Raw genomic sequence first — 27470 nt, 5'->3', positions numbered from 1 at the left:
TATGAAACCCTTATTTGTCACAAAGAAATATGAACATACATAACATGGGTTTCTTAAACATAAAAAAATAAACGCATAAAATGTTTTTGTTTTTTTTATTAAACTTTATATCGACAAACCTGAAGTTTATCTAGAGACTTTACATTGAATAATAAGAATAAATAATTTTTATGACGGAAACCCTACCAGGTCCCTGATACCAAACTTGAGGGGAGCCAAAATGGTTATATAAATATGTCATCTATTTATTGTATCGCTTTTCAAAATGAAAAAAATATTAAAAAATTCCCTCGCATGCTTTGATTTTTTGGTGAAAAAAAGCTTGGACACCCTTGGATAGTGATTAATGTGTAACATGTGTGTTTTATGGCCACTTAAAAGGAGTTGATCAAACATGCAGAAGTAATATCACAACTCCAAGCTAGTCTTCAGATATCATTGAAGTTGTGTTCTGTCATCCTCACCTCCTCTCCCAGCACCTGTCCGTACTCAATGTCCAGCTCGTGTAAAGTCTCGATGTGATCGGAGGTGAAGGCGATTGGCACGAGCAGGAGGTTCTTCTTCCCCCTTTCACAAAGACCTTTGATGACCTCGTCCGTCTGGGGCCCGAGCCACGCCATGGGGCCCACCTGGACCAACGCAGGGACACAAAAGGAACGATACGGTTTTGTAAACACCAAGATATCAAACAACCTGTCCAGTGGGCTTGTGCATATTTCCAATTTTGGAATTACAATTCAATTTATCAGAATAATTTACACAGGATGTTGAATTGGAATTACAGGAAGTGGAATTAAATCCATTGCAAGTCAGCCAACTAACAGAAAAAGTTTGAATGTTTAAGTATTTTTCGCCGCATGACAAAGTAAACATGAATTCCCTTTGTTTTGAATACTTGGATAAAGTAAAGCATTCTAGGAAGTTATATTTTTCCATCATTTGAGTTAAAAAAAAAATCAAAATGATCAATTTCATGGAATAACAAATTATATTTGCAACCTTAATTTGGGAGTCTTTTTGCACACTACTCACTCATTTATTAGAGAGCTGGCGCCATCTTGTGGTGACTAAATGTTATGTCGAGGCTGGAAGAAACTTACACCTGAGTTAATTAAAGTACCAATGATAGTTAACTTCTTACCACTCTCTTTTAAGCCAATTTTGACATCTTCAAAAGAATAGTCACATGTAATGTTTACAATGTAGGTGTGAATATAATGTGTATATATATATATATATATATATAGATTTCTTTTGTATTTTATGTCATTCTTTTGTTTTGTTTGCAAGGCTCAAAATAAACCATTCATTCAATACACAAACACTAGGTGTGGCGAAATTATTTGCCGCATTTGACCCATCACCCGTGATTAACCCCTGGGAGGTGAGGGGAGCAGTGAGCAGCGGTGGTCACGCCCGGGAATCATTTTTTGGCGATTTAACCCCCAATTCCAAGCCTTGATGCTGAGTGCCAAGCAGGGAGGTAACGGCTCCCCTTTTTACAGTCTTTCATATATAAGTGTCCAAAGTGCGGGCCCCAGCTTGTTTTTTTAAAAAGGTTAACAATAATAATAATAAGTCATCTATGAGACATAGTTCACATGCAGGCTGTTTTTTTCTTTATTCAAAACTTCTTAGCCATTTTTTGGCCTGTTTACAAAATTTCAAATATCACCCTTAAATGTCTCCGTGTGCGGCCCTCAGTAGACCAACTTTTTTCACACTCCTAATTGGGTTGTACGGTACTAGTATAGTACCGCGGTACTGATGAATGACATCATTAAAAAGTACTAATGTAAGGCATTCAAACAACGGAAGAATAAGTGATTATTACATTTTAATCGAAGTGTAGATAGAACACGTTGAAAAAGAAAGTAAGCAGATATCAGTAAATTAACAAGTGGATTAATCAATTTCTAAAGTTGTCCTTAATATTGACAAAATAATAGAGTAAGAAATGACACAATATGTTATTGCATATGTCAGCAGACTAAATTAGGAGTCTTGGTTTGCTTACTTTCTACTAAAAGACAAGTTGTCTCGTATGTTCACTTTTGTATTTAAGGACAAAAGTGGAATAAGAAACATATGTTTCATGTATACTAAGATTTTTTGTTAAAATAAAGACATCCCTTCATCCATTTTGTACCGCTTGTCCCTTTACGGGGGTGCTGGAGCCTATCCCTGCTGCACATGAATGGAAGGCGTCGTACAAATAATGTAAGCTTTTATTGTCCCCTTTATTTAGATAAGTATCAAAATACATTTTAGTACCGGTACCAAAATGTCGGTATCGGGACAACCCTACTTCTGACAAACTGCCTTTTTTGGACTAAGTGACACGGCAAGCAGTATTTTTTAAACAGTGATAACTGCTACAGATGTGTTAATAGTTATGGTGACCAATGAAGGCAAACGTGCTGCAACGTGAAAATGATCCACAACCAAAAACACACAAACACCATTCAACATATGAAACAAGAAAATGCTGCAAATAGAAAACACACACAGTGCATGGGAGGGATGCAAGTTAACAGAAGCAAAGTCAGTTATGCTACTCAGGGGCCAGAACCTCAGGGATGATGGTTTTAAAGACATGATGGAAGACCAGGAGAAAGTTGGCAGAAGCAAAAATGTATTTGTATTCATGTCTTTGCTCACCTTTAGACTGTAAAGATGAATTGTATAAGAATGTAAAATGTACATCGTCTAAATCAGTGGTTCTCAAATGGGGGTACGTGTACCCCTGGGGGTACTTGAAGGTGTGCCAAGGGGTATGTGAGATTTTTTTTAAATATTCTAAAAATAGCAACAATTCAAAAATCCTTTATAAATATATTTATTGAATAGTACTTCAACAAAATATGAATATAAGTTCATAAAGTGTGAAAAGAAATACAACAATGCAATATTCAGTGTTGACAGATTTTTTGTGGACATGTTCCATAAATATTGATGTTAAAGATTTCTTTTTTTGTGAAGAAATGTTTAGCATTAAGTTGATGAATCCAGATGGATCTCTATTACAATCCCCAAAGAGGGCACTTTAAGTTGATGATTAGAAATCTTTATTTATAATTGAATCACGTGTTTATTTTTCAACAAGTTTTTACTTATTTTTACATCTTTTTTTTCCAAATAGTTGAAGAAAGACCACTACGAATGAGCAATATTTTGCACTGTTATACAATTTAATAAATCAGAAACTGATGACATAGTGCTATATTTTACTTCTTTATCTCTTCTTCGCAACCAAAAATGCTTTGCTGTGATTAGGGGGTACTTGAATTAAAACAATGTTCACACGGGGTACATCACTGAAAAAAGGTTGAGAACCACTGGTCTAAGTCTTGAAAGATCCTACAGAGTGCAGCTTTTAAAAACATCACGAAATGATTCTTTTTTTTCAGATAATTAGCCCGCAATGAGGTGGCGAACTGTCCAGTGTGTACAACGCCTTCCACCCGAATGCAGTTGAGATAGGCTCGAGCACCCCCCGCAACCTCAAAAGGGACAAGCAGTAGGAAAATGGATGGATGGAGCTAGTAAGTTTTAAAAAATTTTTACATGAATGTATATACCGTATTTTTCGGACCTTGAAGTCACAATTTTTTTTTCATAGTTTGGCCGGGGGTGCGACTTATACTCAGGAGCGACTTATGTGTGAAATTATTAACACATTACCGTAAAATATCAAATAATATTATTTAGCTCATTCATGTAAGAGACTAGACGTGTAAGAGACTAGACGTATAAGATTTCATGGGATTTATGGATTAGGATTGAGAGATAGTTTGGTAAAGGTATAGCATGTTCTATATGTTATAGTTATTTGAATGACTCTTACCATAATATGTTAGGTTAACATAGCAGTTGCTTATTTATGCCTCATATAACCTACACTTATTCAGCCTGTTCTTCACTATTCTTTATTTTAAATTGCCTTTCAAATGTTTATTCTTGCTGTTGGGTTTCATCAAATACATTTCCCCCCAAAAAATGCGACTTATACTCCAGTGCGACTTATGTTTTTTTCCTTCTTCATTATGCATTTCCGGCAGGTGCGACTTATATTCCGAAAAATATGGTACTTGTTTTATTTTTCACTTTTCCCGTCCTTCCTTTTAAATGCACAACCGTTTAATAGTCATTGACATTTTTTTAACAGTCTAATGAGCAGCATACCTACAGTATAAATACACAATTATACAAGGTCATATTTGTTGTTAGTAAGCACATGCCTAAAATATCTCAAGCTGAATATAAACCCTAATGACTTCATTAAAGCCAGTGAATATGTTTATAATCACTAGTCATCGACTAATCGTCAAGATAGTCGATGACTAGTCGACTATCAAAATTTAGTTAAGGCTCTGCCAGGAAATTAGCAGTTTACATCCTCAGGTGTGTTTGTGTGTGTGTGTGTGTGTGTGTGTGTGTTTACCCTGGACTGCCACACCAGTCTGTAAGGGTTACAGTGTCCTAGTCTCTCCATAACTCTCTGAACAGTGGCTCCCACTTCCTGAGGATAAGGGTCACCTCTGTTGACAACCTGCACACATTACACAACAGCAAACGTCCATCACTCGTCATCAACTGAAGTCGATTCAACTACCGTATTCTTCGGACTACAAGGCGCACTTACAGTAATATCTTTTCATTTTCTCAAAACTCCACAGTGCACCTTATAGCCTAATGTAAGGAATAATTGTGGTTGTACTTAACGACTTCGAAGCTATTTTATTTGGTACATGGTGAAATGATAAGTGTGACCAGTAGATGGCAGTCACACATCGGAGATACGTGTAGACTGCAATATGACTCAAGTAAACACCAAAATTTTATATGTTCCACTGAAAATATAGAACATTACACACGGGACTCAAAAATCTATCAAAATGTTTTATTACGACATTGGTAAGCTATAAAACGGCACTGCTGAATGGATTGTCCGTGCCTTCAAAATACGAGTATTATTATGGTGTGTGTTCAGGTAAGACATTATCTGGTGTTTTGATTCACAATATTATGCAAAAGAAACTTTTCTTAGGTTGTGGTACCTGCTTATCTGTATTTGGGATCGGCATAAGTCCTGAAAATGTGCGCATGTCCGCCTTTGTAGTCCACCATAGTCAAAAAGCTTTTTTTTCTCCATCTTCATGTTATGCGATATTCATCTTCTGCTGTTGCCGTTTCTGATATAAAGTGGTGTAAAGTTCTTATATCTGTCAGTAAACTCGCCATGAAAGCGCTAAAACATACCGGTGTAGTGAGTCTACATTATTTTCGCAAGAAACTTTATTAGTCGGACGTTTTTTCACATTTCCGGTGTTATTGCATTAGTGAGCCACGGATGAGGAGATGCTGCTCCATTATTGATTAAAGTAAAGTCTGAATATCATTAAAACAGTTAGCGCCATCTTTTGACACTTCTTCCACTTCCGTCCTTGCACGCTACACCGCTACAAAAAAGATGACGGGGAGAGAAGACGCTGTCTAAGGTGAGCCACGTAAATAAGACCGCCCACAAAAGGGTGCATCCTGAAGAGACTGTCAGAAAGCGACTTGAAGATGTGTAAAACATAATCATGCAACATTTTGACCAAAGAACCACCATTACATGCTATGTAGACCACAAGGAAGTGTTTTACATTTAGAAAAGCAGCGTCCAATAATCTGATGCGCCTTTTGTAAGAAAATAAACCTATTCAGGTCGGCAGTGTGCCTTACAATCCGGTGTGCCCTATGGTCCGGAAAATACAGTCATTTCAATTGTATCACTTGTATTGTGTTACCGAGGTGAGTAGTGGGCGTGCCTTTAAAAGCTGAGGATACAATGTCAACATGTGCAGGTGAACTTAGGAGAGTGGAGCTTGTACTTACAGCCATAGGAAGGGAATGTGCCGAGAAGAGAATGACCACGTCGTCTCTCTTCTCCTCTGGAAACTTCAGCAGCTCATTGCTGACATGTTGTGCAAAACACTGCAAGCGCACACACACACACACACACACACACACACACACACACACACACACACACACACACACACACACACACACACACACACACACACACACACATATATATATATATAAAGTTAGTCATATTTTCTAAAATGTTCCCTTCTACAAAAACTACACACTGACATCTAAAACAATTGTTTGCCTTGGTTGCTTTTACTTCATCATTTGCTAGAATTACTTTTTGTAAATCTAATGCTTCTCATTATTTCAATGTTCTACCTGCTTTATTTGTGTGTGTGTTCTTGTGTTTCTACACTTCTTGAGACAACAAGGAAAAGTACCATCCATGTAAGGACCAAGTGAACAAGGTAGGACATAAATCAGGGGTAGGGAACCTATGGCTCTAGAGCCAGATGTGGCTCTTTTGATGACTGCATCTGGCTCTCAGATAAATCTTAGCTGACATTGCTTAACACGATAAGTAATGAATAATTCTGCTGGTAATCACGATGTTAAAAATAACGTTCAAAATATAAAACATTCTCATGTATTTTAATTCATCCAACTGTTTTCTAGCGCACCTGTTCAAGAAATAACAATGTTATTAAAAATAATTTAGAGACTTATTATTCTCTAAAAATGTTGGTTTTACTTAAAAAATGCACTCATTAGGCAGTGTTAAAAAATATGATATGGCTGTCACGGAAATACATTTTAAAATATTTGGCTTCCATGGCTCTCTCTGCCAAAAAGGTTCCCGACCCCTGACATAAATCATGGTCCCAATACAGAAAACCATTGCATCTAATAGAGAATGTCTCATTGGCACCCCTGGTGGCGAAATCTATCAAAATTGGGGTGATCCCAAAAAGGAGGGATTTTTCAAATTGGCTGTGTGTCGGTTTTAAAAGTGCTCCCCCTCTGGTCAACATATGTAATAAGTGTGAGTAAGAAATTAAAATGAGCCCCCTTTAGCCTAAATGTAGTAAAAAAAAAAATCATAATAAATATGTATATAGAGACATACTTTAATAAAGTAAATAATTAAGATTAAAAACATTTACAAACAAAAAAAACTTAAAATAAATGAAAAACAATCACAAACAAAAATACTTAAAATAAATGTAAAGGCTTATGTTTTATATATTCGCATTGTTTGTATATTATTGTTGTAAATACAAATCTTTAAAAATCTAGAAAGGGTGGTCCTAAAGAGGTAGGCTTTTCTCGCCGCTTTCAAGAAGGTGTGTGTGTGTGTGTGTGTGTGCTTAACCTCCACCAGCAGAGGGTGTGTGGGCCAACGGTCAATGACACTCCAACGCATTTTGGGCCTGTCACCTCTGTTTCTATAGTAACGGTAGATGGCGTTTAGACTGCTGCCTGCAGGCAAAACAGAGAAAAAAAGTTCCATGAGCAAGAAGCAAATATGGACAATATTCTGATATTTTTAATGTAATATTACTAGAAATAGTTAAATTCATGATTTTGTATTGTTTTAACTATTTTAAATAAAAAGTGGGAAACAAGACATTTTGGGCTGTTTGATCATGTCTGGAAGTAATATAATCAGAGTTAGTCATTTATTTTTTCTTGCTGTTTGTATGTCATTTTTTATGTTTTTTTTTTTTACCATTTACTTTTAAATTAATTCTTTTTAGTAGTGTAAATAAATACAAAGTTGATGTACACAATTTAACATGTCCGAAAAGGACTAAGCAGAAACAAAGCTTATTTATTTCCTACTTTATTTGGTAATGATTACCATTCATTTAATAATCTATCAACAGATCAATTATTAATAATGACAATTATAATACATAAATGTATTGTAGAAGTTATTATAATATTTATTATCAATATTAAGACATATGTACTGTCTTTAAATAAATAAATAAAGTTACATTTACGTACACATTTTAACATTTTTGAAAAGGAATAGGCAGAAACAAAGCTTATTTGTTCCTATTTTATTTGGTAATGTCATGGGGCTGGTAATTATTACCATTAATTAATAATCTATCAACAGACCAATTAGTAATAATGACAATAATAATAATAATAAATAAATGTAATAAAATAAAAATTTTGGTGGAGTTATAATTATTATTAGTATTAACTATTCAGACATATTAGTACCGATTTTAAATTAATAATGACAAAGTTACATTTACGTACACATTTTAACATGTCTGAAGATTGACAGATGCACAGTTTATTTAGTCCCATTTTATTTGGTTCAGGTAATGGTGAACTTTATTAATTTATCAATAGATCAATAATAATATCAGAACCACTATACATACATCATTGAATTATATTTATACAATTTTTATTTTGAATGTTTTTCAGTGAGTTAAGGCGTCTCCCATGAAGAAGCCATTATCTACATTTCAACTACATTCACACCAGTGTGGATGGCACTGGGAGAAGTGCCTTGCCCAAGGACACAACGTCAGTTACTGGGATGGCGGAAGCTGGGTTCGAAACGGGAACCCTCGAGTTTCAGCCCGGCCGCTCCTCCTAGTACACGTCATTTAATTGTAATAGTATTGCTTAGTTTAGATTTAGTATTCAAATAATTACTAAATACAATTTGATTTAATTAGCTGCTTTAATTGTTGAATTGTGCAAGTGTAAACACGTGATGTACTTAAACTGCAACTACATAGCACACATGCATTCAATATTCCATAAAATAATGATGTCTCTCGTTTCTAGAAGAGTCATTCCAATAATAGTCTGCAAACACATGTAACCTGCACGGTAAAAGCTGTAGAAAACAGATTCCTAATATGTTGGTGGATGCCTTCATAAATGTGAGCAATGGCAACTATTGAACATGTTTGTCATCATATTATTACACAAGGTGAAATGGACTCAGGCGCAGGTGTATATGTACAGTAGGTACAGTATGTGTCAAGTGACAGTAGATAGTGTGTCTGACACCTGTGGTGGAGCAGCTGTACTGGGGGTATTGTGTAAAGGCCACAGCTCGATCCACTCCGTCTTTCTCCATCTCCTCAATGGCGTCCTCGGTCAGTGGGTTAACGTACCGGAAACCGATGTAGAACTTGTGAGGAGCTGGTAGGTAAAAAAAAAAGAACAAAATGTGTTGATAATATACAGTACAGGCCAACGTTTGGACACACCTTCTCATTCACAACACCAATGATGGTCTCAACCTCATTGATAAAGCAAGACATTCCACTCATTAACCCTGATAAGGCACACCTGTGAAGTGAAAACCATTTCAGGTGACGACCTCTTGGGTTGTACGGTATACCGGTAATAGTATAGTACCATGGTACTAATTAATCATATTCGGTACTATACCGCCTCTGAAAAGTACCGGTCTCCCACGCCCCCGTGCCCGTCACGTCATGACATTGCTGGTTTTATGAGCAGAGGAGCATGTTCGGCAGCGCACAATCACAGAGTACTTACAAGCAGACAGTGTGTAGACAGAAAAGGGAGAACGGCCGCATTTTGGCTTAAAAACTAACCACTAAGGTGAAACTATAACACTGAAACACCCTAAAAAGAGATGCTTTAAGACATGGCTAGCCAGCTAGCGGCTAACGTCCATCCAGTGTTTTAGCTACTTATAAATCACTAATCCTCGCCTCCATGGTGACAAAGTAAGTTTCTTACAAGTATCATCATAGCTAAACATGCTTCACTACACACCCTAGTTCACCAGCTTCACAATGTAAACAAATGCCATGGGTGGATCTACACCTGACATCTACTGTAATGATATCAAGTACAAGAGCGTATCCAGCCTTTACTACTATTATTACATCAATATTTTTTAGCATCACAAAAACTCTTTTTTTTAAATTCATATTATGTTTATAAACACAGGAAATAAGAGGACTTTGAATATGACCAATATATGATCCCGTAACTACTTGGTATCGGATTGATACCAATATTTGTGGCATCTTTCAAAACTAATGTAAAGTATCAAACAACAAAAGAATAAGGGATTATTACATTTTAACAGAAGTGTAGATAGAAACTGTTGAAATATAAAGTAAGCAGATATTAACAGTAATTGAACAAGTAGATTAATCAATTTTCTACTACTTGTCCTTAATTTTTACAAAATAAAAGAATGGAAAATGACACAATATGACAGCAGCTAAATTAGGAGCCTTTTGTTGTTTACTTACGACTAAAATAAGTTGTTTAGTATGTTCACTCAATCAATCATTTATATAGCCCTAAATGACAAGTGTCTCAAAAGGGCTGCACAAGACACAATGGCATCCTCGGTTCAGAGCCCACATAAGGGCAAGGAAAAACTCACAACCCAGTGGGATGTCAATGAGAATGACTGGGAGAAACCTTGGGGGAGACCGGATGCAATGGACGTCGAAAGGGTCTAGCATAATAATGTGAAAGTCCAGTCCATAGTGGATCTAACATAATAGTGAGAGTCCAGTCCATAGTGGATCTAACATAATAGTGAGAATCCAGTCCATATTTTATTTAAGAACAAACTTGCAATAAGAAGTTTAATGTACCATAAGATTTTTGTTATCTAGAAAACTATCGAAATACATTTTGGTACCGGTAGCAAAATATTGGTATCGGGACAACACTAATGCAAAGCAGTAATCTGAGTAAAAGGTGGCTATTTTGAAGGAACTAGAATATAACACATGTTTGTTATTTCACCTTTTTTTGTTAAGTACATAACTCCACATAGATAGATAGTACTTTTTTGATCCTTTCAGGAGAGTTGCCTCGGGAAAATCATGATGTGTTTATTCATAGTATTGATGCCTTCAGTGTCAATCTACAGCGTAAATAGTCATGAAAATATCAATCAATGTTTATTTATGTAGCCCTAAATCACAAGAGTCTCAAAGGGCTGCACAAGCCACTACGACATCCTCGGTTCAGAGCCCACATAAGAAAAAAATATAAAATAAAATAGGGTGTGTCCAAACTTTTGGCCCGTACTGTATATTTAACAATACAAAATGATCACGGTAATGCTGAATGTGTTAAAAGTACTTAATACTGAAATCTTTTCAACCGTTTGTCATATTTAAATACAGTAATAAACTACAGACACACAATATAGTTTTCCTTGGCAGACAAAAATATTGCAATGTGTTAGATGAAGGTATGACCTTTACAATATAGAAAGACATTAACAGAGTCCAGTATTCAAGATCGCTAGCAATCAGCATGCTAGCCGCCACCTAGCAATTAGCACGCTTTAGAAAATGTACAGTGCCACAAGTTTATCAAAGTGCGGTTTATCAGTCACTGTTTGACTGTTCTAAAATTTGAAATGCTTAAGTAACCGTCGGGAACTTTACCGCAGATTATCTTTTATAGACATTGATTGATTGAGACTTTTATTAGTAGATTGTACAGAATAAGTACTGTACAATTGACCACTAAATGGTAACACCCAATAAGTTTGTCAACTTGTGTAAGTCGGGGTCCACGTTCATCAATTCAAGGACAGACCCCGCTGGGGTTGTGTCGTCAGTTTTGTTTTTTTTCTTTCTAACTGCTGATCTCAGTGTGTTATCAGTGAGGTGTGAGCAGCCCCTCCTTCAGTGGGGCACTATCTTTGTTTTGCAGCCAGAGACGCCCGCGAGAAGTCAGAAAAACGCTGTTAGGGTTGACACTACAAAAAGTCAGGGTTCAAAAACAAAAAAAAATACAAAAATTAGGGATATATTTTATTTGAACTAAGATGTAGACCAAGCAAAGACCGCGAACAGAACAATTCAGAGGTTGGGGGAAGCTGCATTGAAGACACTAAAAACAATTAAATGTAGCTCATTGCAGTGGAGATAACTAAACAAAACGACATTAGCTGCATGTTGTGACAAAGCCATCCATCCATTTTCTTCCGCTTATGCAAGGTTGGGTTGCGGGGGCAGCAGCCTAAGCAGGGAAACCCAGACTTCCCTCTCCCCAGCCACTTGGTCAAGCTCTTCCCGGGGGATCAGGAGGCGTTCCCAGGCCAGCCGGGAGACATAATTTTCCCAACGTCTCCTGAGTCTTCCCCGTGGCCTCCTACTGGTCGGACGTGTCCTAAACACCTCCCTAGGGAGGCGTTCGGGTGGCATCCTGACCAGATGCCCGAACCACCTCATCTGGCTCCTCTCCATGTGAAGGAGCAGCGGCTTTACTTTGAGTTCCTCCCGGATGGCAGAGCTTCTCACCCTAAGGGAGAGACCCGCCACCCGGCGGAGGAAACTCATTTGGGCCGCTTGTACCCGTGATCTTATCCTTTCGGTCATGACCCAAAGCTCATGACCATAGGTGAGGATGGGAACGTAGTCCCAGGTTGGGGAGGAGACCCTGCCCCAAGTGGAGGAGTTAAAGTACCTGGAGTCTTGTTCACGAGTGAGGGAAGAGTGGATGGTGAGATCAACAGGCGGATCGGTGCGGCGTCTTCAGTAATGCGGACGCTGTAATTGATCCGTTGTGGTGAAGAAGGAGCTGAGCCGGAAGGCAAAGCTCTCAATTTACCGGTATGACAAAGCAAATTAGTGTAATAGCTAATATGGGATTTTAAGGGCCAGACTTTAGATAGCCCCACAAATTTGAATTGTAACGGCATTCATTTGTTTGTGGCGAGCCACCACAATTAATTTAGGAGCACCACAGAACAAACTGTCCGAATAACTTCTCAGTACAACTTTGCACAGTAGCTGGCGTCGTAAATCTCCACCTTCAAAAGCACTTTTGCTGACTTAAGGAAGGCACTTTTTTCCATCCATCCATCCATTTTTCTACCGTTTGTCCCTTTCAGGGTCGCGGGGGGTGCTGGAGCCTCAGCTGTACTCGGGCGGAAGGCGGAGTACACCCTAAACAAGTCGCCACCTCATCGCAGGGCCAACACAGATAGACAGACAACATTCACACTCACATTCACACACCAGGGCCAATTTTAGTGTTGCCAATCAACCTATCCCCAGGTGCATGTCTTTGGAGGTGGGAGGGGCCTATCCCCAGGTACATGTCTTTGGACGGTGGGAGGAAGCCGGAGTACCCGGAGGGAACCCACGCAGTCACGGGGAGAACATGCAAACTCCACACAAAAGATCCCGAGCGCAGGATCAAACCCAGGACCTTTATATTTTTTTAATCAGGAGCTAAAGCCAACAACTAACGCATTCTTGCCAACCTTGAGACCTCCGAATTCGGGAGGTGTATATTGATAGAAGAGTAGAGTTAGTGCTGCAAGGGATTCTGGGTATTTGTTCTGTTACGGTGCAGATGTTCTCCCGAAATGTTTGTCCTTGTTTGGTGCGGGTTCACACATATTTGTAACAGTGTTAAAGTGGTTTATACGGCCACCCTCAGTGTGACCTGTATGGCTGTTGACCAAGTATGCCTTGCATTCACTTTGTGTGTTAAAGCGGCATATATTATGTGACTGGGCCGGCACGCTGTATGGAGGAAAAGTGGACGTGACGACAGGTTGTAGGGCGCTAAAGGCACGATCCAATACTGGTGGAAAATCGGGAGAAAGGTTGCTTCCGGGAGAGGCACTGAAATTTGTGAGTCTCCCGGGAAAAATCGGGAGGGTTGGCAAGTATGAACTAACTTGACAACATAATGTAAACTAAACAGAACACAAGGAGAGTTTTGCACCAATAAAATAAACGGCATAAGACATACCAGGTAAGTTAACACAACTACCATCCTGTGTGGGTAATGACGTCTAAGAGAATACAACAAACATCAATTTAACACTTGTTTACAAATGCATGTACTCCAGCGTCAGCTACAATACAAGATAGTGAGAGATTAGATTCATACTGACGTGTGCATTATCTTGGTGAATAAGCTCTAAAACATGATAAAAAGTCACACTTTTCTTATGACAAAGACTGATACAACATTTGTATAATCCTTAATGTATTCATCGCTGACTAGAGAACTGGGGGTGGTATTAAATAAATAATTTTCTTCCCATTCCCTTTCAGGCAAAACTGGACAACCATGTATTACATACTGAACATTACCTTTTGAACTATATTCATTTATAAATGGGTTGTACTTGTATAGCGCTTTTCTACCTTCAAGGTACTCAAAGCGCTTTGACACTACTTCCACATTCACACACACATTCACACACTGATGGAGGGAGCTGCCATGCAAGGCGCCAACCAGTACCCATCAGGAGCAAGGGTGAAGTGTCTTGCTCAGGACACAACGGACGTGACGAGGTTGGTACTAGGTGGGATTTGAACCAGGGACACTCGGGTTGCGCACGGCCGCTCTCCCACTGCGCCACGCCGTCCCCTATATATAAGAGATGTCCAATAATATCGGGCTGCCGATATAATCGGCAGATAAATGCTTTAAAATGTAATATCGGAAATTAATCGGTATCAAAAAATGAAATGTATGACTTTTTAAAATGCCGCTGTACGGAGTGGTACACGGATGTAGGGAGAAATACAGAGCGCCAATAAATCTTTGCGTACCGGCCCAATCACAATACCTACAGCTTTTCACACACACAAAAGTGAATATAATGCATACTTGGTCAACAGCCATACAGGTCACTCTGAAGGTGGCCGTATATACAACTTAAACACTGTTACAAATATGTGCCACACTGTGAACCTACACCAAACAATGACAAACACATTTTCGTGAGAACATCCACACCGTAACACAACATAAACACAATACCCAGAACCCCTTGCAGCAATAAATCTTCCGAGACGCTACAATATACACCCCCCACCTCCCAAACCTCCTCAAGCTCTCTCAGGGAGAGCATGTCCCAAATTCCAAGCTGCTGTTTTGAGGCATGTTAAAAAAAAATAATGCACTTTGTGACTTCAATAATAAATATGGCAGTGCCATGTTGGCATTTTTTTTCCATAACTTGAGTTGATTTATTTAAATTTATTTTTGAATGCATCCAGCAGGGCATCACAACAAAATTAGACAATGATGTGTTAATTTCACGACTGTATATATCGGTATCGGTAATTAAGAGTTGGACAATAACGGAAAATCGGCAAAAAAGCCATTGTTGGACATCTGTAATTAGTATGTATTTGTCTACCTTGTACTTTTTTTTTTAATGTCTTTGCCTGAAATAAATGAAAGGAAAATAAAGAAAGCTCAAAAGCTGTTTCATTTGTCTGCACGCACACTTTTGCATCATGACAGATTACACAAAAAGGGAAATGCTGTAACAACTGCATGTATTGAGGTCATGTTCTCGCCATACAGAATTTGAAGGTTTTAAACGTTCATATCCACATGGTCGTGTTTTATAGAGCAGTGTTTTCCAACCACTGTGCTTCGGCACACTAGGCACAGTGGTTGAAAAACATTGATATTGTTTTGGTGTGCCGCGGGAAATCATGCATCTTCACCTAATTGGTCCAAAAAATATAGTTTTTGCAAATCAATAGTTATAATCCGATAATAATGTGCTGTTGCTTAGAGAAATTGTGCAAAAACAAACACTTTAAGTGATATCAAGGTTATGATGAAGATTATCATTTGTATTATTGATACTGAATGATCACCATTATTACAGGACTGTTGAATGTGCTCAAAAGTACTAAAACACACTGAAATATGTTTTTTTACAAAGTTTTTCTTTGAATAAACAAACAAAAGACACTAAATATAATCCTGCCAGGCAGAAAAAAAACATCGAATGTTCTTCACAAGGGCAGCCATGTTACTGTTGTAGGGATGTAATGATATGAAAATGTCCTATTAGGGTTATTGTGACCAAAAATATCAATGTTATTTCATTATCAGTATTGTTGAATGTTCTCAAAAAGTACTTGTACACAAACTGATTGTTTTTTAGGACCAAAAAAAAAAAAAAAATAAAAAAACATCTACAGATACATATATTGTTATTTGAGTGATGTCAGGTGGCTTCACTTCCTGTTGTAGACATGTCCGAATTGAATATTTAAAAAAAAAGGTATGATGTATGGGGAGAGACGATAATGACTCTTGTTTTCATGTTAGCATATAAGCTAGCTATTTGCACGCCTGCTGACTCTGGGAAAACTGAGCAGTATCGTGAGTTCATCAAAGTATCAGTTTTACAATCATTCAAATTTGAAACGGAAATACTAACCGAAGAGCTGATATCAACCAAACCCAACCCCCCATACCACCCTCTGGATTGTAAATAATTCAATGTATCCACTCTGATGATTAATTTGTGTGATGACTGTATTATGCTGATAGTATACAGTGGGGCAAAAAAGTATTTAGTCAGCCAGCGATTGTGCAAGTTCTCCCACTTAAAATGATGACAGAGGTCTGTCATTTTCATCATAGGTACACTTCAACTGTGAGAGACAGAATGGGAAAAAAAATACAGGAATTCACATTGTAGGAATTTTAAATAATTAATTTGTAAATTATGGTGGAAAATAAGTATTTTGTCAACCATTCAAAGCTCTCACTGATGGAAGGAGGTTTTGGCTCAAAATCTCACGATACTTGGCCCCATTCATTCTTTCCTTAACACGGATCAATCGCCCTGTCCCCTTAGCAGAAAAACAGCCCCAAAGCATGATGTTTCCACCCCCATGCTTCACAGTAGGTGTGGTGTTCTTGGGATGCAACTCAGTATTCTTCTTCCTCCAAACACCACCAGTTGAGTTTATACCAAAATGGATACATGGATGATACAGCAGAGGATTGGGAGAATGTCATGTGGCCAGATGAAACCAAAATAGAACTTTTTGGTATAAAAAGTTTTGGTATAAGTGTACCTATGATGAAAATTACAGACCTGTCATTATTTTAAGTGGGAGAACTTGCATAATCGCTGGCTGATTAAATAATTTTTTGCCCCACTGTATATTTGTACCAGGAATTGAGTAACGTGGACCCCGACTAAAACAAGTTGAAAAACTTATTGGGGTGTTACCATTTAGTGGTCAATTGTACATAATATGTACTGTACTGTGTAATCTACTAAGAAAAGTCTTAATCAGTTTCAATCAATCCGTCAGGAATTTTACGTCGGTTTATCTTTATTTACATCCCTAATAGTGTGACATTTTAAGCGACGTAAGAGTGATACGTCTCTTTGCTAAACCAAGCAGAAAAACACCTGGTTCAGCTAGTTAACTTCCAAAATAAGTGGCAGAATAAAGTGAAGTTATTTTGAATGTGCAAACACCGCAGGCGTCACCTGTCTCGGGGCTCATCTCGTCCAGCAGCTTCACCATGCCCTCGCCCTGCATGGAGGTCCAGTGTTTGATGGGCGAGCCGCCTCCGATCTTACTGTACTGCTCCTGGATCTTTGGGGTGCGGCGCTTAGCGATGAACGGACCCAGCTTACTGTGGACGAAGAGAGTAGCGTCATGAATATTGTATTGAAAGAATACAAACGATAGACAGCACGCATAACTTGACCGACAAAATGAACACAAAGTCAAACTTCTTAAAAAGAGTCATTTTATAAAAAAAATTCTACATTAAAACACTTCCTTGTGGTCTACATAACATGTAATGGTAGTTCTTTGGTCAAAATGTTGCATAGATTACGTTTAACAGATAATCTTCAAGTCGCTTCAGGATTTTGTGGGCAGTCTTATTTACGTGGCTCACATTCGGCAGCGTCTTTTCTCCGTCATCTTTGTTGTAGCGGTGTAGCGTGCAAGGACGGGAGTGGTAGAAGTGTCAAAAGATGGAGCTAACTGTTTTAATGACATTCAGACTTTACTTGAATTAATAACAAAGCAGCATCTCCTCATCCGTGGCTCACTGGTGCAATAACGTCGGAAATGTGACCTCTGACAAAGCGTGCGTCTTGAACTCTAATAACTAAAGTTCCTTGGGTGAATAATGTAAACTCACTACACCGGTATGTTTTAGTGCTTTCATGTGATGGTGGAACTTTACTCAAAATGTTGCTTCGATGATGTTTTACAGATCCTCTTCAAATCTCTTTCTGACAGTCTCTTCAGGGTGCACCGTTTTGTGGGCGGTCTTATTTATGTGCCTCCACTTCGACCGTGTCTTCTCCCAGCCAGCCAGGGGTGATAGGTCAAATGCAGAGGATAATTTTGCCACACCTAGTGTGTGTGTGTGACTATCACTGCTACTTTAACTTATTAACTTATAATTCAACCCAACACAAATCACATGTGCCACAAAAAGTCTGCAGGCCACAGGAAAAACAAGACTAAGTTCATTCATTCATTCAATCATTCATTTTTTGGTATATTTAATATTATTTCAACTATGATTGGAACAATTTTGTTACATACACAATTTTTTGATGGTATTTGTTCCACTTTTTGTTATTGTCGTTTGTCACTGTAATGTGCTTAGTGTCAACAAATGCCATATGGCTATATATCCATCCATTTTCTACCGCCTATTCCCTTTGGGGTCGCGGGGGGGCACTGGTGCCTATATCAGCTACAATCGGACGGAAGGCAGTGTACATCCTGGACAGGTCGCCACCTCATCGCAGGGCCCATATGGCTTTATGCTTCAGGTATTTGCTAATTCTATGTTAAAAACTCACTGTTACTCAAATGAGTCAGCTTGGGCTTAGAACAGGGGTCGGCAACCCAAAATGTTGAAAGAGCAATATTTGATCAAAAATACAAAACCAAACCCGTCTGGAGACGCAAAAAATTAAAAGCCATATTACATACAGATAGTGTGTCATGAGATATAAAATGAATTATGAGGACAAAGGAAACTAAATGATCTCAAATTTAGCTACAAATGAGGCATAATGATGCAATATGTACATACAGCTAGCCTGAATAGCATGTTAGCATTGATTAGCTTGCAGTGACCAAATATGTCTGATTAGCACTCCACACAAGTCAATAACATCAACAAAGCTCACCTTTGTGCATACATGCACAACGTTAAAAGTTTGGTGGACAAAATGAGACAGAAAAAGAAGTGGCATAAAAAACGTCTTAGAAAGTCGGAGAAAGTTTTACATGTAAACAAACTACGGTGAGTTCAAGGACCGCCAAAATTAGTAGGACAAAACGGCGCTAACCAAATACTTGAATCAGTGAAGCATGTTTAATATAAACAGTGTGCTTTATAACAATTAGGGAGGTTTGTGTCATGTTTGACCTCCTACAAAAACTATATTTAAACAAAAAATATGTTCTTTCCCACCTCATCTTTTTCCATTTTCATTAATTTTTGAAAAAGTTCCAGAGAGCCACTAGGGCGACGCCAAAGAGCCGCATGCGGCTCCAGAGCCGCGGGTTGCAGACCCCCGGCTTAGGAACATTGTACAAAAATGTAATAAATCGCCTGAACACGGCTAAAGAAACAAAAGACAAAAATGGAAGTCTATTTGAGAGATTTACAGCAAGTGTACTTACTTCTGTACTGGGAGTTTCATCAAGTCAGTGTCCATGAAGAGCCTCAGCAGGAAGTCATGTACGTCTTCCAGTTTCTCAGGTCCTCCCATGTTTAGCATCAGGATGCCTGTCTTCGGTTTCCTGCACGACAAGTAGGAATTATTGTAATGAACCCAAAACCAGTGAAGTTGGCACGTTGTGTAAATCATAAATAAACAAAATACCATGATTTGCAAATCCCTTTCACCCTATATTCAATTGAATAGACTACAAAGACAAGATACTTATCCTTCGAACTGGGAAAACTGTTATTTTTTGCAAATATTAGCTCATTTGGAATTTGATGCCTGCAACATGTTTCGAAAAAGCTGGCACAAGTGGCAAAAAATGACTGAGAAAGTTGAAAAATGCTCATCAAACACTTATTTGGAACATCCCACAGGTGAACAGGTGGGTGCCATGATTGGGTATAAAAGCAGCTTTCATGAAATTTTCACTCATTCACAAACAAGAATGAGTGAGGATCACCACTTCGTGAAAAACTGCGTGAGCAAATTGTCCAACAGTTTAAAAAAACATTTCTCAACCAGCTATTGCAATGAATTTAGGGATTTCACCATCTACAGTCTGTAATATCAAAAGGTTCAGAGAATCTGGAGAAATCACTCCACATATGCAATATTATGGACCTTCGATCCCTCAGATGGTACTGCATCAAAAACCGACATCAGTGTGTAAAGGATATCACCACATGGGCTCAGGAACACTCCAGAAAACCACTGTCAGTAACTGCAGTTTGTAGCTACATTTTTAATTACAAGTTAAAACTACTATGCAAAGCAGAAGCCATTTATCAACACATAAAAACGCCTCCGGCTTGGCTGGGACCGAGCTCATCTATGATGGACTGATGCAAAGTGGAAAAGTGTTCTGTGGTCTGACGAGTCTACATTTCAAATTAAATTTGGAAACTGTGGACGTCGTGTCCTTCGGAACAAAGAGGAAAAGAACCATCCGGATTGTTCTCGGCACAAAGTGTAAAAGCCAGCATGTGTGATGGTATGGGGGTGTATTAGTGCCCAAGACATGGGTAACTTACACATGTGTGATGGTATGGGGGTGTATTAGTGCCCAAGACATGGGTAACTTACACATGTGTGATGGTATGGGGGTGTATTAGTGCCCAAGACATGGGTAACTTACACATGTGTGATGGTATGGGGGTGTATTAGTGCCCAAGACATGGGTATCTTACACATGTGTGATGGTATGGGGGTGTATTAGTGCCCAAGACATGGGTAACTTACACATGTGTGATGGTATGGGGGTGTATTAGTGCCCAAGGCATGGGTAACTTACACATGTGTGATGGTATGGGGGTGTATTAGTGCCCAAGACATGGGTAACTTACACATGTGTGATGGTATGGGGGTGTATTAGTGCCCAAGACATGGGTAACTTACACATGTGTGATGGTATGGGGGTGCATTAGTGCCCAAGACATGGGTAACTTACACATGTGTGATGGTATGGGGGTGTATTAGTGCCCAAGACATGGGTAACTTACACATGTGTGATGGTATGGGGGTGTATTAGTGCCCAAGACATGGGTAACTTACACATGTGTGATGGTATGGGGGTGTATTAGTGCCCAAGGCATGGGTAACTTACACATGTGTGATGGTATGGGGGTGTATTAGTGCCCAAGACATGGGTAACTTACACATGTGTGATGGTATGGGGGTGCATTAGTGCCCAAGACATGGGTAACTTACACATGTGTGATGGTATGGGGGTGTATTAGTGCCCAAGACATGGGTAACTTACACATGTGTGATGGTATGGGGGTGCATTAGTGCCCAAGACATGGGTAACTTACACATGTGTGATGGTATGGGGGTGCATTAGTGCCCAAGACATGGGTAACTTACACATGTGTGATGGTATGGGGGTGCATTAGTGCCCAAGACATGGGTAACTTACACATGTGAGGGTATGGGGGTGCATTAGTGCCCAAGACATGGGTAACTTACACATGTGTGATGGTATGGGGGTGCATTAGTGCCCAAGACATGGGTAACTTACACATGTGTGATGGTATGGGGGTGTATTAGTGCCCAAGACATGGGTAACTTACACATGTGTGATGGTATGGGGGTGTATTAGTGCCCAAGACATGGGTAACTTACACATGTGTGATGGTATGGGGGTGTATTAGTGCCCAAGACATGGGTAACTTACACATGTGTGATGGTATGGGGGTGTATTAGTGCCCAAGACATGGGTAACTTACACATGTGTGATGGTATGGGGGTGTATTAGTGCCCAAGACATGGGTAACTTACACATCTGTGATGGTATGGGGGTGTATTAGTGCCCAAGGCATGGGTAACTTACACATGTGTGATGGTATGGGGGTGTATTAGTGCCCAAGGCATGGGTAACTTACACATGTGTGATGGTATGGGGGTGTATTAGTGCCCAAGACATGGGTAACTTACACATGTGTGATGGTATGGGGGTGTATTAGTGCCCAAGACATGGGTAACTTACACATCTGTGATGGTATGGGGGTGTATTAGTGCCCAAGGCATGGGTAACTTACACATGTGTGATGGTATGGGGGTGTATTAGTGCCCAAGACATGGGTAACTTACACATGTGTGATGGTATGGGGGTGCATTAGTGCCCAAGACATGGGTAACTTACACATGTGTGATGGTATGGGGGTGTATTAGTGCCCAAGACATGGGTAACTTACACATGTGTGATGGTATGGGGGTGTATTAGTGCCCAAGACATGGGTAACTTACACATGTGTGATGGTATGGGGGTGTATTAGTGCCCAAGGCATGGGTAACTTACACATGTGTGATGGTATGGGGGTGTATTAGTGCCCAAGGCATGGGTAACTTACACATGTGTGATGGTATGGGGGTGTATTAGTGCCCAAGGCATGGGTAACTTACACATCTGTGAAGGCCCCATTAATGCTGAAAGGTACATACAGGTTTTGGAGCAACATATGTTGTCATCCAAGCAACGTTATCATGGACGCCCCTGCTTATTTCAGCAAGACGGTGCAAAGCCATGTGTTACAACAGCGTGGATTCATAGTAAAAGAGCGCTGGTACTTTCCTGGCCTGCCTGCAGTCCATACCTGTCTCCCATTGAACATGTGCGGCGCATTATGAAGTCTAAAATACCACAACGGACTGTTGAACAACTTAAGTTGTACATCAAGCAAGAATGGGAAAGAATTCAACCTGAAAAGCTTCAAAAATGTGTCTCTTCAGTTCCCAAACGTTTACTGAGTGTTGTTAAAAGGAAAAGCCATGTAACACAGTGGTAAAAATGCCCCTGTGCGAAATTTTTGCAATGTGTTGCTGACATTAAATTCAGAGTTCAGAATTTGCACAAAAAAAAATTTTTAGTGTGAACATTAAATATCTTGTCTTTGCAGTCTATTCAACTGAATATAAGTTGAAAAGGATTCGCAAATCATTGTATTCTGTTTTTATTTACCATTTACACAACGTGCCAACTTCACTGATTTTGGGTTTTGTACAAGACTTAGACACTTTACATGCATGTTAGCCGGCCAGCAGCTCCTTGTTACGTCCCTAAGTGGGTCCTCCTGGACTAAGAGGACACCCGCTTCTTTCATGTGATTACAAAGTAGCGTGTAAACTCCGGCCCCCGAACGAGACATCTCTCAATATGATCATGTGAGAACAATGGACAGTGTTTCACCTGCTTTCCTGAGTCTCTGGGGTGACAGTCTGGGCCAAAGCGGCAGCAGCAGATCGCCTCCTCACGCTCAGAGTCACGCTGCTCCTGGCAACTGCGGCACAACAACAGCAACCAGTTTTTTCCACTGGCATTTATCTATACATACATTTATACACACGCCACCTTCTAAGACATTTTTCATGCAATTATATTCTCATTTGCTATATTAAAACATTTTAAATAAACCTTATATTATTAAGAATGTGTCAAAGATGATCCTAAATTGAACAGTTAGCACACTAAACACTCAGAAGCACACATGCATATTAATTACAGTGCATGTGGACATTATAAACCACACTTTCCACACATTTTTTTATTTTAAAATGGCATAAACAAATTTTGTTTTGCAGAATTATACACACAAAAGAGTGTCCGTCCTGTGATGGGTAGGTTGTGAGTTCAAACCCCGGCCGAGTCATACCAAAGACTATAAAAATAGGACTCATTACCTCCCTGTTTGGAATTGGGGGTTAAATCACCAAAAATCATTTCCGGCCGCGACCACCGCTGCTGCTCACTGCTCCCCTCACCTCCCAGGGGGTGAACAAGGGTGATGGGTCAAATGCAGGGAATAATTTACACCTAGTGTGTGTGTGACAATCATTGCTACTTTAACTTTAATAATGACAGCAGGATTTGTGGCAAGAGGTGGGAATACTTATGTACATATAAAGTTCTTAGTTGTTTATTTTTAACACATTCGGAGCCATTTGAAAAACAAATATACCAATACTAATACTGTAAGGACTAAGAAATGTTTAGAGCTTAACATTGTGGCATCCATCCATTTTCTACCGCTTATTGCCTTTTGGGGTGGCGGGGGGGCGCTGGTGCCTATCTCAGCTACAATCAGGCAGAAGGCGGCGTACACCCTGGACAAGTTGCCAACTCATCCCAGACATTATGAATGTTTTTGGTTTTTCATTTTCAAATAATACTCGGCGATGTAACAAAATGTGGACGAGTAAAGTGCATTTGAGTCTTATTTCAAAAAAATCTTACATCAGTAGTAATACTTATATTTTTTTGAATAACAGAATATATTTAGAATTATTTTTTTTTATCCAAAATATATTCTTACAGTGAAATAAAATATTTTATAGTTAACACTACAAAAATCTTATTCTAAATGTTTCATTTCATTTCATTTTTTTATTTATCTCCTTCATTGCTGTGCATCTTTGATCAAAAGACAATTAAACCTCAGCAACTAAACACACGTTTACACACCAATGCCTGAGAAGGAACAGGATGAAGAAAATCTATTTTCCTGCCCTCTTCAAAATAATGCGTAGTCTTACTTAATGGATGGCATACAAACCAACCAAATACATCCAAATATAATGAAAACACACACAAAAAACAAGTGCAAAAGTTTATGAAGTGCAAACCGAACAAAAAAAAAAATAATATACACCTCACGGGATGATACAAAACAAATATAAAACTAGACAAAGAAAATAAGTAAAATATTAAATATAAGGCAAAATGTAAACATATGGCTGTCCATATGATCTTATTGTTCTGTCTTTATATATATATATTGTTTAATTGGAATACATTTTTAGTCTTTTATCTCATTGTAAAAGACAGTTCCATAGTTTAACCCCTAAATGTTATTTTATTTGTTTAACAAAATAGCTGTTTAGTTCCTCATTCATTATGAAGCCATTTTTGTCATTGAGCAATACCCTAACAAGCCGCCAGGGGGACTCCAACCGAGATTATGCAAGTTCAAAATTAAAAATTGTGTAACTCAGACTAAATACGTCAATAAATGGTCATGTTATTCACATTAAAAATACGCAATGCAACACATTGTAGATAATAAAGTTAACCCTAAAAAAATATAACATTGAATAGTGAAGCACGCTGGGTTGTGTAAAGACACACGGAATTCGGGGTTAACCAGTCACGGAAATGGCATGTCCGTTTGCACAATAAAAGCACTGGGACAGACAGCGGGGTTTATATGCTTCGCTTTCTACTGTGAAATAGATGCAAGAGGCTAACATGTAGAAATTACAAATTGTTTGAGTCAATTCGTGTGGCGATAAATAAGCATGCACGGTGAAACAAATAATTTCACAACCATTATTGTACCGTGTAGAAAATCCTCACCGGAAGTTAAGCGTCACCAAGCGTTTGCGCTTGTCGCCCATTTACGAAACTACAATCCTGCCAATGTCATCTGCGTGTAAACTGCACGCTGCTCACTCGTCAATGATAACTGCGCCCAAGTCACACATCACACTTCAAAATAGTCAACTGCGCCAACAGTTGACTGTGAATAAACTGCAAGCAAAGTGAATAAACATAGCTGAAATGTAGACTCACATTGAACCAAGCGGCCGGCGCTGCCCAGCACTCCCATCATGGTAATGTCCGGCCGGGACTGAGGGAAGTCACCCAGATAAGAGAAGTGTGCTCTCCTTAAGTCTCCCCGCGCGTGTGTGTGCTTCCCAGTCCGCCTTTAAGAAGGAGATTCCTCAGCAATCGCCACCAGCTGGCCGCCTCCCAAACATGATCAAGCTGCCGAGCGGGGGCGTCACGACTTCCGGGTGCCGCTTGAACTTGAAACCTGGCAAACATGTATTTTATCTTATTTTATGTTTACTTACAACAAAACGTCATACAAACATACTGGCTTGAAAAGGGAGATACGTGTAGGGGATTCTAATGTAATGTTTTATTTTGTTTTTATTCCATTAATATACTAAATATTAATACACTTACAGCGTCACTAGAATTTGCTCCTCGCTTGTTTTTTTTAGCGGCGTTCATGAGCTGTGTGTTGTTATATAAGGAAAGCTTGGTGACTAATTGGTCTAACTTCCGGTTATACATTTTTTTGCACTTGACAACTCTTAAATTGTGATTACGTCATGCTACGCAGCAGCAAAACCCCACCTCCTTTTGTCGTGACCACGCCCACATACTTGACAACCTGCATGTTTGTTTTTCTTCATGTGCCTTATATTATATATATATATATCCATATATATATGTGTGTGTGTGTTTCACATCATGTCAATGCTTTAAATCGAAAATAAACACATAATATTATGTGAACTTAGTGAGTTATGACCCAACTTCCTGTCAGATTGTACAGGTTTTGCTGGATCTGAAGTGTTTCCTCCTTCCTGCAAGCAGTAATTGCAACTGCCAAAACAATGCAAACTGGCGAGTTTCACATTTCAGGTTGTCACCAATCAAAAAAAAAAAAAAAAAATCAAATATTAATATGCTAATTTTTTTAAGTATGCATTCATATGCATGTACAACAATGCCTACTAATATATTATCCTCTTTTGTTAAGAAATGTACATTCTTGGGTTGCTTTGTGTAAAATTTTAGCTGCCAAATAATTGAATTTCAATATTTTTGATTCAATAAAGGGTTTGATTGTGCTCTATATCCAACATTATGTATTGTAACTGACCTCTTTTGTAACACGGTTAATTAAGTGTACTTTTGTAGTTATTGCCTCATATTTCTACATAGTGATTTTTGGTCCAGAACATATTTTGATTTATTCATTATTAAAATATTTCTTGCCATCTCATGTTTCATATTTTTAAATGAGAATTCCAGTTCATTTATCATTTAATATTACACCTAAAATGTCATTTCTTTTACCCTTTGAATGTCTACATCACCGATTTGTGTTTGACTTTCTCTTCTACTGTTGAAGAATAACATTATTTTAGTTTTACTGAGATTTGAAGGTAGTCTGTTATTGTCAAAACTATTGAAAATGTGTGTACTGTGCTTAAGTTCATGCCGTAAAAACAACTACTAATTATGACAGAAGGAAAATGTCCTCTGCAGAGGACATTGGTACTCAGAAGCATATATAAGTCGCTCAATATAAAAACTAAATAAAAAAGAACGGATACAAATGGCCCAAAATTGATATGAGCATGAATGTGCAGTACAGGCCAAAAGTTTGGAAACACCTTCTCATTCAATGCCTTTTATTTCTATTTTAATGACTATTTACATTGTTGTTGTCGTCATCATCGGCGGCGATCACTCGAAACGAGCATGATTGTCCTCTTGTTGGTGGGATTGCCTTCAGGAAAACGCCTGTGCGTGAAACCTTTTAAAGTAGGGAGACTGGTGCACAGACAGCCACCACACTGTCCTTGGCAAAGAGAAGGGTCCAATGGCATGGAGACCAAGACAATTGAGGGCCCATCTTTGCTGCAGCCTTCTTCCACCTTTGTGACCGTTGGGAAGCTTCTATGCAACCGTCATCCGCCCACTCCGCTGTTGAAGCCTTTTTAATTCATATTGAAGATTGTCACTGAATGCTTCGAAACTATGACACCTGTGAAGTGAAAATAACTGAAAACATGTTTTATATTGTAG

General features: G+C 38.8%; 1 protein-coding gene across 1 annotated transcript in view; it reads right to left on the bottom strand.

The window, feature by feature from the left end:
* The window catches only part of fech (ferrochelatase), a 38469-nt gene extending 12831 nt beyond the window's left edge, over positions 1–25638 (bottom strand). The window contains exons 1-9 of the mRNA XM_061877119.1: positions 25434–25638; positions 23055–23145; positions 19323–19442; positions 17147–17295; positions 8911–9045; positions 7238–7344; positions 5884–5982; positions 4445–4552; positions 465–629 (exon numbers count right to left, since the gene is read on the bottom strand). Of these exons, the coding sequence (XP_061733103.1) occupies positions 465–629; positions 4445–4552; positions 5884–5982; positions 7238–7344; positions 8911–9045; positions 17147–17295; positions 19323–19442; positions 23055–23145; positions 25434–25473 (1014 nt within the window). The 5' untranslated portion in view covers positions 25474–25638. The remainder of the gene's footprint in view (positions 1–464; positions 630–4444; positions 4553–5883; positions 5983–7237; positions 7345–8910; positions 9046–17146; positions 17296–19322; positions 19443–23054; positions 23146–25433) is intronic.
* Between the last annotated feature and the right edge of the window lie 1832 nt (positions 25639–27470).

This window comes from Nerophis ophidion, linkage group LG17 (assembly GCF_033978795.1).
Source record: "Nerophis ophidion isolate RoL-2023_Sa linkage group LG17, RoL_Noph_v1.0, whole genome shotgun sequence".
NCBI lineage: Eukaryota > Metazoa > Chordata > Actinopteri > Syngnathiformes > Syngnathidae > Nerophis > Nerophis ophidion.
The sequence above is the reverse complement of the archived record's forward strand: the minus strand, read 5'-3'. Positions and strand labels throughout refer to the sequence as shown.